This window comes from Narcine bancroftii, chromosome 12 (genome assembly GCF_036971445.1).
Source record: "Narcine bancroftii isolate sNarBan1 chromosome 12, sNarBan1.hap1, whole genome shotgun sequence".
Taxonomy (NCBI): Eukaryota; Metazoa; Chordata; class Chondrichthyes; order Torpediniformes; family Narcinidae; genus Narcine; species Narcine bancroftii.
In genome coordinates, this window is record NC_091480.1 from 57,834,961 (window position 1) to 57,851,447 (window position 16,487).

General features: G+C 44.9%; 1 protein-coding gene across 3 annotated transcripts in view; it reads left to right on the forward strand.

Annotated features, from left to right (window-relative positions):
- Window positions 1–2,074: 2,074 nt before the first annotated feature.
- LOC138746694 (bone morphogenetic protein receptor type-2-like) overlaps window positions 2,075–16,487 on the forward strand; it is a 63,393-nt gene continuing 48,980 nt past the window's right edge. For 2 of the 3 annotated variants that reach the window (XM_069904991.1, XM_069904993.1), the window contains exons 1-3: window positions 2,075–2,232; window positions 12,947–13,102; window positions 14,082–14,234. In XM_069904991.1, coding sequence (XP_069761092.1) covers window positions 2,094–2,232; window positions 12,947–13,102; window positions 14,082–14,234 — 448 coding nt within the window. In that variant the 5' untranslated portion in view covers window positions 2,075–2,093. The remainder of the gene's footprint in view (window positions 2,233–12,946; window positions 13,103–14,081; window positions 14,235–16,487) is intronic. The other variant, XM_069904992.1, reaches the window with a different exon arrangement.

Below are 16,487 nucleotides of genomic sequence, written 5' to 3' on the forward strand. Positions count from 1 at the left end.
CCGCCCTCTGAGTGAAATTCCACACCCCCATCACCCTCTGAGTCAAATTCCACACCCCCCACTTCACTAAATGAAGGTCCACCACCCTCTGAGAGAAATTCCACACCCCACCACTCTCTGTGAAATTCCACAACCCTACGACTGTCTGTGTGGAATTCCACACTCCCACCACCATGTGTGAAATTGCACACCACCACGACCCTCTCAGTGAAATTCCACACCCTCACCACACTCTGAATGAAATTCCACACCCCCACCACCCTCTAAGTGAAATTCCACACCTCACTGACCACAGTCAAATTCTACACGCCCACCAACCTGCGAATGAAATACCACACCCTCATCACCCTCTGAGTGACATTCCACACCCCAACAGCCACCGAATGAAATTCCACACTCCCACCACCCTCCGAGTGATGTTCCACACTCCTACCACCCTCAGAGTGAAATTCCACTCCCCCACAACCCACTGAGGTAAATTCCACTCACCGAACAACCTCTGATTGAAATTCCACACCCCAATCACAATCTGAGTGAAATTCCACCCATCCACCAATCTCTGATAGAAATTCCACACCCCAACAACCCTCTTAGTGAGATTCCACACCCCACCACACTCCGAGTGAAATTCCACACCCTATCACCCTCTGAGTGAAATTCCACTCACCCATCTACCTCTGAGTGAAATTGCACACCAACACCACCCTCTGGGAGAACTTCAACTCACACACCACCCTCTGAGTGAAATTCCACACCCCACGACCCACTGAGTGAAATTCCAATCACCCACCGCCCTCTTAGTGAAATTCTACACTCCCACTGCTCTCTGAGTGAAGACATTCCATACCCCCACCACACTCTGAGTGCAATTCCACACCCACACAACATCTGAGTGAATGTCCACACTCCGAGCTCGCTCTGAGTGAAATTCCACACCCCACCACACTATGAGTGCAATTCCACACATCCACCACCGTCTGAGTGAAAGTCCATACACCTCCCACACTCTGAGTGAAATTCCACACTCCCACCACCCATTGAGTGAAATTCCACTCACGCACCACCCTCTGATTGCAATTGCACATCACCACGAACCTCTGAGTGAAATTCCACACCTCCACCACGCTGAGTGAAATTCCACACCCCACTGCCCACTGAGTGAAATTCCACAACCCACCACCCTCTGAGTGAAATTCCACACCCCCACCACCCTCTGAGTGAAATTCCACACTCCCACCGCTATCTGAGTGAAGACATTCCATACCCCCACCTCACACTGAATGAAGTTCCAAACCCGCACCACCCTCTTAGAGAAATTGCACACACACCACTCTCCGAGTGAAACTCCACACCCCCACCACAGTCTGAGTGAAATTCCACACTCTCACCACCTCTTGAGTGAACTTCCAACACTCCCACCACCCTCTGAGTGAAGTTCCACACCAACACCACCCTCTGAGTAAAGATATTCCAAACCCCACCACCATTTTAGAGAAATTCCACACTCCCTCCACCCTCTGAGTGAAGAAATTCTACACACCACCATCTTCTCAGTGAAATTCCATACTCCTACTACCCTCTAACTGAAATTCCACACCCCCACCACCCTCTGAGTAAAATTTCACATCCACCACCCTCTGAGTGAAATTCCACACCCACCACTCTCTGAGTGAAAATCCACACTCGCATCACCCTCTGTGAAGAAATCCCCCCTTCATGTTTCTCCTAAACATTCCCCCCCCTTATGTTTCTCCTAAACATTTCCCCCTTCATTCTCCATCCATGTCCTCTTGTTTGAATCTCCCCCACTCTCAGTCGGAAAAGTCTGTCCGCATTAACTCTATCTGCCCCCCTCGTATCCTAAACTGCTTAATCTTTCCCTGTAACTTAACTCCTGAAGACCTGGCATCATCCCAGTAAATGGTTGCCTCACAGTAGTGGCTCCACGAGAGATCCTCCGATATGTTGAACCTTGCCAGATCTCAACCAAGGAAGATAGGGGAGCAGGATCCATTCCATCCTACTCTCTGCTCCAGAACTAGTGTTTCTGAGAGCTGGAGAGGTGGAGCTTCATTCAGAAACATGAAGTGGGCATGCAGAGAGCAACAATCTTTTCCGGCAGGAAAACAAACCTGATTCCAGCCCTCCCAGGGCAGAAAGCCCCTCTCTTGTGGATGGACATGCAATGTGTCTTGGCCATGGCAGTACTGCTGCTGCTTCTGAACAATCCAGGTATTTTCACCACAAACTATGTTCAGGCAACACTGTCTTGGTGGGAGGGGAGAGAGAGAGGGAGAGAGCAAGAGAGAGACAATGAGGGTGAGAGGGTGCCAGAGAAGAGATGGGAGAATCGGGAGGGGAGGGAGAGGTTGGGGAAGTAGGGTGGGAGAAGGGAGAGAGAGAGGGGCAAATGGGGAGGGGAGGGAGATGTTGGGGAAGGAGGGAAGGAGAAGGTGGGAGAAGAGAGAGAGGTGGGGTGGGAGAAGGAAAGAAGTCTGTTGGAGTGAGTGCAACAGAGCAGATACGATAATTTAGAGAATTAGAATCAGCAAAACTCCAACCAAGAGAAACTCAAAATCAAGAGGGACAGGTTGAAGGGGAGGGGAAGGAGACTTAAAGGGGACCCCGAGGGGGAAGTGTTTTCACACAGAGAGTGGTTGGTATCTGGAACTGACAGCCAGAGGAGCCGGGGTGGGGGGGGGGGGGGAATCAGATACAGTCGCTGGGTTTAATGGGCATTTAGTCAGATCATTGAACAGGCAAGGATGTGGGCATGTGGGGTCAGTGTCGATAGGAGAAGGGCTGGCAGGGCAGTGGTGGACTGAAGGGTTTGTTTCTGAGCTATCCCTGTGACTCCTGGTCAATCTTTTCTCCACCCATTCTTGTTTAATGGAGATTCTTCCAGTGGTTGGGTGACCAGAACTGTGCACAATACTCCCAACTGTGATTGCCCCGACTTCTTAGACTGGCGATCTCATTGGAGACCAAAGATTGGAGAGGGATTTGCAGGGTAATTTGTAAGGAAATAGCAGATATTTGTAGTGTGACAGATTATGTTGTGTTTGGATAGTATATAGATATGAGATATGTTTTTTGGAGATAAATTAGGGCATGTTTTTTAGTGTAGATCACATACAAACACTTCAAAACAGATCTTATTTAAAATACTGGAGCTCTGCTCATGTCAGTGCCCAGAGCCTTTGCAAGAGCTTTGGAGAGTGCCCAAGAAACTTCACTAATGGATTGTTGTTTACAAAAAGACAATAGATGAAATAACTCATGTGAGCCACAAGCTGCCTGGAGTGGAACTTGATGTTCTAAGAGGTTCATGTGGTTTTGCAAGCAGAGAGAGAGAGAGAGAGAGAGAGAGAGAGAGAAAGAGAGAGATCAGTTCTGCAATATTTCAGTCAGCAGCAGCAGCTGGGACTGGAACAAGACAAGCTGGCAAGCTTGTGGAAAACCCCATTTGGAAGATGGGTTGTGAGTGCTTAGTTCAGCCTGGTCAAAGCCCTTGTGGTTCATGCAAGAAGAGAGGAATGGGTGCCTAATGCTTCACTTGGGATAAGTGAAACAGAAAGGAACTCTGTGGTGACCTGAAAGAAAGAGGTTATCATCTGGAGAACCTTGAGGGGGAAAGTTTCTTCAGCAAGATATTAAAGTGGCTGATTAAAAATGAATCAGTTGTGGGTGTCAGCGTAAAACAAATCTCTCCCTGAAAATTGACAAGAACTTTCCTGAGTGGTAACCATTTACCTTTCAAGCACTGGCGAACATTATAAATGTTAAATTCTGTGCACAGTATAAGAATTGCCTGTAACCAGTGAACTTGGAGGAATGAGAAGTGAGATTGGACTGTGAGTCAAAGAACTTTTATGAACTTACATGCACATTACATACACGTGCCCTTAGAATTAGAAGGGGGTTAAGTTAGGTTAGTTAAGTCAATAGTGATGTTAAAGTGTGATTCTGTTTTCATGTTTAAAGATAATTAAAAGCAACTTTTGTTTAAGTTACCATTTGTCTTGGTGAATATCTATTGCTGCTGTGTTTTGGGGTCCTCTGGGCTCATAACATTTTTGGGGACTCGTCCGTTCGGATTGAAAATTGGACTTTTTGTGATTTATTAGTTAATTGTTTTTTTCATGCTAATTTAAAGCTTGTGTGTGGAAAAACAGCAGCAATGGATGTTAATACATTTTTGTCACAACCATCACCTGCAGAGCTGCAGAGCAAGAGAAAAGAGGAACTGATGGTTATTTCTAAGGCATTAAAGCCGACTGAAGTCAAGCATTGGATGAGGAAAATACAAATACAGAGGATTATAGTGAAATATTATATAGGTGAGGGAAAATTTGTTGAGAAAGACTTAGATAATTTTCCAGAGGATAGATCTGTTGAATTGCAATTGGAGTTGGAGAAATTGAGGATGGAAGAAGAAAGAGAGAAATGGAATTTTGAGTTGCAGAGACAATATGAGGCAGACCAAACTGAAAAATGGAGGAAATATGAGTGAAAGGAAACTGAAAAATGGAGGGAGGATGATGAAAGACAAAGAAAATATGACTTGGAAAAGATTGAAAGGGACAAGATGGTTTCAATTAGAGAAGTTCAAAATGGAGATGGAGGGAGGTAAGAGAATTGAGGCTGTAACTCCTGGGGAGATCTAGATACATATTTTCAGCTTTTTGAAAAGGTTGCCGAGAGCTCAAGATGGCCAAAAGAGAAGTAGACTTTCATGCTCCAAAGTGTATTGAAGGGAAAAGCACAAATTGCATCCTCTAGCAAGTGGAAAATTATGATACTGTTAAACAAGCAGTATTGAATGCTTATGAATTGGTTCCAGAAGCATATAGACAAAAATTTAGGAGTTTAGTGAAAACATGGAATCAATCTAATATGGATTTTGCTCTGGGGAAATCTGTGTGTTTTGATCGTTGGTGCACCTCAAAAGGAATAAATAATGATTTTGACAGATTGAGTGAATTGATATTAATTGAGGAAATTAAAAGGTTTGTTCCAAATGAGATTAAATTATACCTGGATGAGAGAGACGTGGGGATGTGGTGGCAAATGGTTAGATAACCTGACGAATTTGCCCTAATTTACAAAAAATACATTTCAGAATAGTAGACATTTTCAGAGAGTTAACATGGAACAGGTTAATAAGCCTGTTCAGAAGGTTAATGTGGAGCAGGATAGTAGGCCTGAAATTAAGTCTGGGGATAATGTTAAGAGAAAAGATGAAGGTCAGGTGGAAAAGGACAGAACTTCTGCATTTGTATGTCATTTTTGGAAGAAACCTGGTCATGTGATTGCAAATTGTCTAGTGTTGAAAAAGAAACAAGAAAAGGTTTTACCAGAAGCATGTATTCAAACAGTGGAACTTAAGGAGGGCAGATGTTCTAAACCTGGTTAGGGTGTCATGGATGTTTTCAAACCTTTTGTGTCAGAGGGCTTGGTTTCAGTAAAGCAGGGAGAATCACAGGTTCCAGTTAAAATTCTTAGAGATGCTGGGGCTGCTCAGTCACTGTTGTTAGAAAGTGTTTGAACTCTGGATCAAAGGACTGACACAGGGGAGACAACTTTTATTAAGGGTGTTGGAGGTGAGGTAGAGTCAATATCGCTTCACGATGTTGTGCTAAATTCAGAATTAGTTAATGGACCTGTTGTTGTAGGAGTAATTTCAAAGTTATCCATGCAGGGAGTCTCATTTTGATTAGGGAATGATTTGTCAGAGGATAAAGTTGGGTCAGTTTTGAGATTAACAAATCGGCCTAGTAAGGATGAGGTTAGAGAGGATTGAGAGATATATCCTGCATGTGCGGTAACTAGGTCTTTGTCGAAGAAAATGATGAGAGCTGAGGAAGATCCAGTTGATAGAGACTTGCCCAGTTGCTTCTGAAGTAGTTTTGAAAGAGCAGGGAAAGAGTTAATTCAGCAACAGTGGACAGATACAGATCTTATTGACTTGAGGGACAAAGCAGTAAGTGAACAGGAGATTAAAATGGCTTGTGGATATTACTTGAAGGTGAATTGTTGATGAGGAAATGAAGACCTCTTGATATTCCTGATAATGAAGAGTGGGGGGGGGGGGGGGTGGTGGGTGATTCATCAGGTGGTTGTTCCTAGAAATTACCAGAAGAAAATATTAAATCTAGCCCACAGTGCACATTTGGGTGGTCATCTTGGTGTAAAGAAAACCATGAATAAGATTTTGAGACAATTTTTCTGACCTGGTTTGAGGAAGGATGTTGTAAATTGGTGCCAGACATGTCACTTTTGTCAGGTTGTGGGGAAACCTAACCAGGGTCCTCCAGTGGCTCCATTGCAACCTACTCCTATTGTTGGGGAACCTTTAACTAGGGTTATTGTAGATGGGAATCAGTATTTATTAACAATTATGTGTACAGCGTCGAGATTTCCAGAAGCTATACCAGTAAGAAATATTAAAGCCAAAACGGTGGTAAAGGCTCTGGAAAGGTTTTTGGACTACCGAAAGAGATCCAGAGTGATCAAGGATCTAACTTTATGTCTGGGTTGTTTCAGCAGTTGGTTTATGAGTTGGGAATAAAACAGATCACTTCCTCCACATACCATCCTGAAACTCAGGGAGCTTTGGAAAGATTTCATTCTACTCATAAATATATGATGAGGATTTATTGTTTGGAGAATGGAAAAGATTGGGATGAAGGGATTCATTTATTGTTGTTTGCAGCAAGGGAGGCTGTGCAGGAGTCATTAGGATTCAGACCTTTTGAAATTGTGTTTGGACATCAGGTTAGAGAACCCTTAATGTTGATAAAAGAACAGTGGGTTAATGAGGATGTACAGTTGGACTTGCTGGATTATGTTTCTAAATTTAAGGAGAGGCGACAAAAAGTGTGGACCTTGGCTCAAGAGAATTTAGAAATGGCTCAGAGTAAAGATTGGTTAGACTGGGTCTTTATTCATTGGAGTGTAGAAGGTTGAGAGGGGATTTAATAGAGGTATTTAAAATTATGGAATAGATAGAGTAGATGTGAATAGGCTCTTACCTCTGAGGGTAGGGAAGATTAGAACAAGGGGTCATAAGTTAAGGGTTAGGGGGCAAAACTTTAGGAGTAATATAAGAGGATGCTTCTTCACTCAGGGTGGTGGCTGAGTGGAATGACCTTCCGGAAGAGGTAGTTGCGGCAGGGTCAATTCTGTCATTTAAGAGGAAACTAGATGAGTACGTGGATGTGAGGGGGTTGGAGGGTTATGGGCAGGGAGCAGGTAGGTGGAACTAGTGGAGTTTCATGTAAATCGGTGCGAACTAGAGGGGCCAAGATGGCCTGTTTCCATACTATAAAATGTTATATGGTTATAAAATGAAGCGTTTATTTGACAGGAAAGCTCAAGTGAGGAATTTTAAGACAGGAAGTAAAGTTTTAATTTTGTTTCCAACACATGATAATCCTTTGAGAGCTAAATCAAAACTGAATGATGTTAACTATGTTGTTAACACTTCAGATCGAAGGAATAAAAGTCAGGTTTGTCATATAAATATGTTGAAACCTTATTATGAGGATAAGGGTAGTGGAGAACAATCTGTATCTGAGGTGTTAGTTGTTGACAGAATTGAGGAGGTAGTGGATCATAAGATTATGGAAACAGAGTCTTATGAGGGTAACCTTAAAGAAACCATAGTTTCTGAGTTCCTGTCTAACTCAGCAATTTTGGAAAATTTGCAGGAAAAGTTAGGCCATCTTAAATGATAAGAACTGATGCAGTTGAAAGAAATAATTTTGAAATATACAAATTTGTTTCTTGATGTGCCAAAAAGGACATCAGTGATTTATCATGATGTGGATGTGGGAGAAGCAAATCCCATAAAACAACATCCATATAGAATAAACATTCAGAAAAGTAAAATCATGGATCAGGAGGTGGAATATATGTTGATAAATTACATTATTAGACCTTCAAACTCAGATTGGAGTTCTCCTTGTATTCTGGTACTAAAACCAGATGGAACTGTTAGGTTACAGGAAGGTTAATTCAGTAATTAAAACAGATGCTTATCCTATTCCGAGAATAATTGACTGTATTGATAAATTGGCAAAGCTAAATTTCTTACTAAGTTAGATCTGTTGAAGGATTACTGGTGCGTGCCATTAACTGAGAGAGGAAAGAATATTTCAGCTTTAGTAACTCCATCCAGTTTATACAAGTATAATGTGTTACCTTTTGGCATGAAAAATGCCCCTGCAACATTCCAGAGGATGATTAATTCAGTTATCTAAGGGTTAACTCATACAAATGCTTATATTGATGGTTTGGTCACAAAAAGTGACAGATGGGAAGAACATCTAAGGCAATTGGACAAATTGTTTGGAAGATTATCTAAAGCTAACTTAACTGTTAATTTAGCAAAAAGTCAATTTGCAAATGTCATGGTAACATACTTGGGTTATGTAGTTGGTCATGGCAAAGTTGCACCTATTCAAGCTAAAGTGAATGCAATTTCAGAGTTTCCTATTCCTCATGGCAAGAAAGCAGTGAGAAGGTTTTTAGGAATGGCAGGGTATTATAGGAAATTTTGCAGAAATTTTGCTGAGGTTGCTCTTCCTTTAACCAACCTTTTGAAGAAAGGGGAAAAATTTGTGTGGACTAAAGATTGTCAGGCAGCTTTAGAAAATTTAAAGGAGATGCTATGCCATTGCCCTGTGTTAAAATCTCCTGACTTTGACAGACCATTTTCTGTAGCAGTGGACGCCAGTGAGGGAGCAGCAGGTGCAATTTTATTACAAAGACATAATGAAATTGACCATCCAGTTTCCTTCTTTTCAAAAAAAATTCAATGTTCGTCAAAGGAACTATTCCACTACTGAAAATGAACTGTTAACTATCATCATATTTGCTCTGCAGAATTTTGACATATATCTTGGTACCTCTCATGAACCAATTGTGATATTTACTGACCACAATCCTTGGTGTTTTTGAATAAAAACAGAAGAATGTTAAACTGGAGTTAATATTACAAGAATATAATCTGCAAATTAATTACATTAGAGGTACAAATAATGTGACAGCAGATGTTAAAATTGATCATGTATAGAAATATATACTCTCAACATTGGGTTACTTTATTATAACATGTTATATATTGTGTATTGTTATCTCTTTAGTGATTTTAAAGACAGTTTATTATAACTGAATTTTAACTCAAGAGTTAAAATTCCTTTGTAGGGGGAAAGTGTGACAGATTATGTTGTGTTTGGATTGTATATAGATATGTTTTTGGGAGATAAATTGGGGCAGATTTTTTAGTGTAGGTCACATACAAACACTTCAAAACAGATTTCATTTAAAATATTGGAGCTCTTCTCATGCTAGACATAGCCCCAGAGCCTTTGCAAAAGCTTTGGCGAGTGCACAAGAGACTTCACTAATGGATTGTTGTTTACAAAAAGGCAACACATGAAAGAGTTTGTTGGAGCCACATTCTGTCTGGTGTGGGGGGTGGGGGGGGGGTTCAGTTCTGCAGTTTTACAGTCAGCAGCAGCAGCTGGGACTGGAACGGGACAAGCTCACAAGCTTATAGAAAACCCCATTTGGAAGACAGGCTGTGAGTGTTTAGTTCAGCCTGGTCAAAGCCCTTGTGGTTCATGCAAGAAGAGAGGACTCGCTGACTAATGTTTCACTTGAAATAAGGGAAACAAAAAGGAACTCTGTGGTGACCTGAAAGAAAGAGGTCATCATCTGGAGAACCCTGAGGGGGCAAGTTTCTTCGGCAAGACACTGAAGTTGTGGGTATCCAGTGAACAACAAATCTCTCTCTGAAAACCGACAAGAACCTTCCTGAGCTGTAACCATTTATCTTTCAAGCACCAAAGCCTGGTGAATTTTATAAATGTTTAATTCTGTGCACAGTATAAGAATTGCCTGCAACCAGTGAACTTGGAGGAATGATAAGTGAGATTGGACTGTGAACCAAATAACTTTTCTGAATTTACACACACATTACATACACGTGCGCTTAGAATTAAAAGGGGGTTGTTAGGTTAGTTAAGTTAAAGTGTCATTCTGTTTTCATGTTTAAAGATAATTAAAAGCAACTTTTGGTTAAGTAACCATTTGTCTTGGTGAATATCTATTGCTCCTGGGTTTTTGGGGTCCCCTGGGCTTGTAACAGTAGTTAGCTCCGGGTTGTGAGTGTGGGAGATTTTAACTTACCACACATTGACTGGGACATCGTGCTGTAAGTGGGCTGTATGGTTTGGAATTTGTTAAATGTGTACAGGGTAGTTTTCTACATCAATAGATATAGAGGTATCAACTAGAGAAGGGCCAGTGTTTGGATCTGCCATTAGGAAATGAGATGGGTCAGGTGATGGAGGTGTGCATTAGGGAGCACTTTGGGTCCAGAGATCACATTACAATTGGTTTCAAAATAATTATGGAGAAAGATGGGTCTGGCGCCAGGGTTAAGATTTTGTTTGGAGAAAGGCTAATTTTGAGATGAGAAGGCGTGGACTGGGATAAATTGTTTCATGGGAAAGTTGTAGGAGGAAAATGGAGGACATTCGAAGGTGCAACTTTATGGGTACAGTCCCTGTTAGGATGAAAGGTTGAAAGTTTTAGGGAGCCTTGGTTTTCAAGGGTTATTGGAAATATGATTCAGATAAAGAGAGAGGTGTAGAAAAGGTCTAGGCAGCATGAAGCAAATGAGGTGTTAGAGGAATAGAAAGAATGTAAAAAGAAACTTAAGAAGGAAATTAGAAAGGCTAAGAGGAGATATAAAGTTGCTTTGTGAAATAATGTGAAAATAAATCCAAAGGGTTTCTACAGATATATGGCCTTTATAAATATAGGAGCTGGGAATTTGTGGGGACAGGATCCAATGGGAAAGGAACATTGTCTGAAAACCAGTGTCAAATTATGTCATTTCGTGCCAGGGATGAACCTCCTCTGCCCCTACTCATATCCTTGGTGTTTGCTGATAAAACCAATGGAAAAGGGACAGTAGAAAGTCACCCGTTTCCAGTTGAAGGGAGAACACTCTGATCCTGGGGATGAATGTGTTCAGTGGAAAAACAATTAGTGTCCCAGTTAAGGGTGGCCCATTGCAAAGAGCACAAAGGACTTCCTATCCCGGGACACTACATGGCCCAATTAACTGGGATGCCTGTGGAAAAAGGGGCTTGTCATCAACCATCAACCTTCTGTGCTGAGCATGATGCCCAAATTAAATGAAATCTCTCGTACCAGCTCCTGGATCTGTTCCCTCCACTCCTTGCATGTTCATAGGTCTGCCTGGAAGTCACTTAAACACCACAATATATCAGCCTCCAGGACCGTCCTTGGCAGCCGCTTCCAGGCACCCACCACTCTCTGTGTTTAAAAAAAAACCTTGCCCCCACACATCTCCTTTCAACTTTCTGTCTCTCACCAGCGTGTGACAATGATACCATGGAAAATGTTATTAACGTGTTTGTGCTGAAGTTCAGAAAAAGGTGGCAACGAGTGAGGGGAATGCAATGTCTTGTCACCAGCTGGCGAGAGGATTTGATGGGAAGAGAGTGAGAGGGCAAAGAGGGAGCTTGACGGAATCAGGGATTCTGGAGACAGCTTTGGGGTGAAGGGACCTGGTTGAATAAATGGATAGGTTCAACATCACATTGGGCTTGAGAGGGACAGCGATGGAAAACTATGCAGGCTTGGAGGGAGGAGGATTGGAAGGGATGAAGAAGTGTGGCAGCGATCCAAGTATGGGGTGGAGCAGATTAGCAGACCAGTCTGTGAGGTTCAGAGAATGGGTATTAAGCCAACTGTTGCCCAACTCTCTCCCACACAGAATGTCCTTCAGAAAGCAGACGACCTTGGATTTCAAACGATTTCTTTGATGTGTCAGCTGTACAGGGGATTGCCAGCTGCAGCAGATCGGCAGAATTACTTAGAAGGACCCAGAAGGGAATTCTTTTTTGTGATTCATGTCCATATCTGTGATATGGAGTAAATCTTCCTTTATAGAGTCACAGTTCCGCAGAACAGAAACAAGCCCTTCAGCCCAACCCCTCCCTGCTGAACCAGTCCTCTACCTTAGCTTGTCCCCTTTCCCTGCGTTAGGCACAGCTCCCTCTAAACCAGTGATTTTCAACCTTTTTCTTCCCACTCACATCCCACTTTAAATAAGCCCTGTGCCATCGGTGCTCTGTGATTAGTAAGGGATTGCTTAAGGTGGCATGCGTGGGAAAGAAAGGTTGAGAATCACTTCTCCCACCCACGGACCTGTCCAAATGTCTGTTAAGTGGTGTGTTTGTCCCCACCTCCACCACTTCCATCTCGTTCCACACACCCACCACCCTCTGTGTGAAGAAGGTGCCCCTCAGGTCTCCTTTAAATCTCTCCCCTTAAACCTGTGCCCTCTAGTTTTAGACTCCCTGTCCCTGGAGAAAAGTCCGTGACCACCCACCTAATCCACGCCCCTCATGGTTTTATGAACCTCTATAAAGTCCCCCCTCAGCCTCCTCCACTCCAGGCAGAAAGGTCCCAGCCTCTCTCTGTAACTCCAGCCCTCCAGTCCCAGGAACATCCTGGTGAATCTTTCCTGCCCCCTTTCCAGCTCAGTGACCTCCTTCCGAACTGACTACAATACTCCAAGTATGGTCTCTCCAACATCCTGGACAGTTGTAATGGGACGACCCTGCCCCTGGACCATGGAAACACCTTCTCCCCCTCCCTGTGTCCCTGAGTGTCAGTGCACAAGGGAGCCTGCAGGGTCCACCAGCTCTCTGGAGGCATTCTGGTCAGGAATATTTTTAAAAATAAATAACAGTTTAATTTAATTATGTTAATAACATTAAGTTTGTAAAAATTTATTCCAAACAGAGTGAAGCTCCCGTTATGCAAGTCCAGTTCATGGTTAGACATGGGTCTCTCACTTTCTATCTGATGAGTTACCTCTCCTTTTTTTCACCCTCAGGTGTTCACGGAGACAGAAGGGTGTGCAAGTTGTTCCCCTTGTCTCGCAACCACAGTTTGGCACTCACGAATGGGACTGTGAGGTGCAAGTCCAATGATTATTGCTTTGGTGTCTGGATACGACAATCTGATGGCGCTCTATACCCCGACAGGCAAGGTGAGATCGTGAATACTTGGTGTGCCTAGAAGGGCCCTTTACGCTGTCTCTGAGGGAGGTGGGCTGGTCTAGGATCAGGGGGTACAGTCATCACATACTGAGAGAGAGAAAGAGAGAGAGAGAGAGAGAGAGAGAGAGACTGAAGAGAGAGTAGGAAGAGGGAGAGAAGGGGAGAGAGTGAGAATGGAGGAGAGAGGTGATGAGAGAATGGCAGACCCTTGTGAGGGGTCATGTCTGTGACGGGGTAGGGGACACCTGTGAATAGGGGCCACGGGAGAGGGGAGATCCATGAGGAGGGTCTTGGGGAAGTCGAGATCTGAGATTCGTGGAAAGTGCTGTTGTGTGTCTGTGTGTGTGGGTGTCTGTGTCTCTGTGTGTATATGTGTGTGTCTGTGTTTGTGGGTGTGTGTCTATGTGTGTGGGTGTGGGTGTGTGCGTGTGGGTGTGTGCGTGTGGGTGTGTGTGGGGGATGTGTGTGTGTGGGTGGGTGTGCGCATGTGTGTGCGGGTGGGTGGGTGTGCGTGTGGGTGGGTGGGAGTGTGTGCGTGTGGGTATGTGGGTGAGTGTGTGTGGGTGTGGGTGTGTGTGTGTGGGTTGGTGTGTGGGTGGGTGGTTGTCTGGGTGCGTGTGTGGGTGAGTATGTGTGTGGGTGTGTCTGGGTGGGTGTGTGGGTGGGTGTGTGGGTATGTGTGACTGTGAGTGTGTGTGGGTGTGTGTGTGTGGGTGTGGGTGTGTGTGTGGGTGGGTGGGTGACTGTGTGGATGAGTGTGTGGGTGGGTGTGTGTGTGGGGGTATTGGTGTGGGTGGCTGTGTGGGTGGATGTGTGTGTGTGGCTGAGTGGATGGGTATGTGTGTGGGGGGGTGGGTGGGTGTATGGGTGTGGGTGTGGGTAGGTGGGTGGGTGTGTTGGTGGGTGTGGAACAGTCCCTTCCTAGTCAGATCCACCTCCTCCACCAGGTCTGCCTCTTGTCTCCTGTAGGATGCTGGCCCCAACAGAATGTGCTGCCTTGCCCGTCGCAGTGCACAGACCGATCCCACAAGACCCACCAGTTCTTCTCCTGTTGCTGCAGCACCGACCTCTGCAACAGTGAACCTCCCACCCTTTCCAGCCACAGAGAGGCCTCCCCGCATGGTGAGTTCCTCCTGAAGTCCCTCAGCACGGTCTCCCTCTTCATACTCTCCGTCATGCTGGCCATCCCTCAGCGTGTATTCCACACGGCCTCCTGCCTCACCTTGGCCAACCCTCAGCGTGTTTTCCGCACAGGCCCCCGCCTCGCCCTGGCCATCCCTCAGTGTGTTTTCCGCACAGCCCCCCACCTTGTCCTGGCCATCCGTCAGCGTGTTTTCCACACGGCCCCCTGCCTCATCCTGCATCACATAGGGAGAACTCCCAACGCTGGAGCTGGGGATTAAACCCGACAGGCAGCGGCTTTGCTCCCTAATCCCCTGAGGCTGCCTCATGCCCACCTCCATCAAACATCTCTGCTCTGAGGAGCACAAACCTCAGGGCCCATCCACACAGCAGGTGGAGGAATGACCTCACAGCTCCAGAAACCTAGGTTGAAGCCTGACCTCCAGCACTGTCAGGGTGGAGTTTGTACATTCTCCCTAGGGTTGTGGAGCGACCTGCCACAGGAAATGGTGGAAGTGGGGACAACTGTGCCATTTAGACCATCTGAAATAGGAGCAGGAGTGGTCCATCGGCCTATCGACCCTGCTCCACCATTTAATGAATTTACGGCTGATCTGATGATTCATCATCTCCACCCAAATGCCTTTTCCCCATATCCCTTAATTCCCCGACTATGTAAAAATCTATCCAACCTTCTTTTAAATATATTTACTGAGGTCGCCTCCACAGTTTCAATGGGCAGTGAAAATTCACCTCCCTCTGGGAAAAGCCATTCCTCCTCATCTCCATCCTAAATCTACTCCCCTGGGTCTTGAGGCCACGTCCCCTAGTTCTGGTCTCCCGCATCAATGGGAACAACTTACCTGCCTCTAACTTATCTATGCCTTTCATAATTTTATACATTTCTATAAGATCCCCTCTCATTCTTCTAAATTCCAGTGAGTCCAGTCCCAGACGACTCAATCTCTCCTCATAGGCCAACCCCCTCATCTCTGGAATCCACCTGGTGAACCCCCTCTGCACCATCTCCAAACCCAGTCCATCCTTCCTCAAGTAAGGAGCCCAGAACTGCCCGCAGTTCACCAGATGTGGCCTCACCAGGACCTTGTACAGTTGTAGCAGAACCTCCCTGCTCCTAAACTCAATCCCTCTCGCAATGAAAGCCAACGTTCCATTTGGTGCTTCGATATCCTGCTGCACCTGTGTGATAGTACAGATTCTATCACCAATGTGTATATGTATAGATTGTAGTGTAGGATGACTGTGATTGGCTGAGAGTGTATCCACACCTACTGGCAGGTCTAAAAGGATTGCTCCTAGCCAGACCAGGTCATTTTGGAACATGTGATATGTTCCAGTCTTTTAGTTGATAAAAGCCTTGGTTTAGATCAACAAGTCTTTGGTTCTTTCGACACGCTCTACAATCTAAAACCAGGTTTTTGCGATTCATTGCAGTTTAAAAGGCATTTGGACAGGTCTATGGATGGGAACGGTTTAGAGGTGTCTGAATGCAGGGAAAGGAGTCTAGCTCAGGTAGGGGACAGGGTCATCAGGGATGGTTTGGGCTGAAGGGCTCTCAGATGTTCTAAGGGAGGAAGGTCCTGTTTACTCCATTAGTTGCAACAGTGAAGGGTTAATAGGCTGGGCAAGAACCCTTCAAGGTCTCGTAACTGATTGTCATCCGACCTTGGAATAGGATGAGAGGATGCAGGAAGGAGGGAGCGGCTCTCCACATGCACACAGATGCATCGAATGCAGAGCAGATAAGGAGCAGACAATTGAACAGTCCTCCCACACAGAGGCAGGAAGGTTGTTCTCCAGATGCTTTGATACCATTGCCTTGTGTCAAAGCATGGAGCCTGGAGGGGATTTCACAGCTGTCAAACTCAACTGAAAACATGGTCCCTGTGCCTCCCACAGGAATGGTCCAAAAATGCAAAGAATTTTAATATAGGCCATTTGGCCCACCACATAAATACTAACACCATGTCCACATTGACCAGAATATGGTCTGAGCCTCCTCTGCCTTCCCCACTCGTTGAATAAATTAAAAGAGATATTAGCATACCTGGGGATATGAAGACTGGAACGGTGCACGGTGCTCCTGGTGTGTTCTGTCCCAGGGATACAGAGACGGAAACTGTGCACGGTGCTCCCGGTGTGGTCTGACCAGGGATACGGAGACAGGAACTGTGTATTGTGCTCCCGGTGTGGCCTGTCCCAGGGATATGGAGATGGGAAATGTGCACGGTG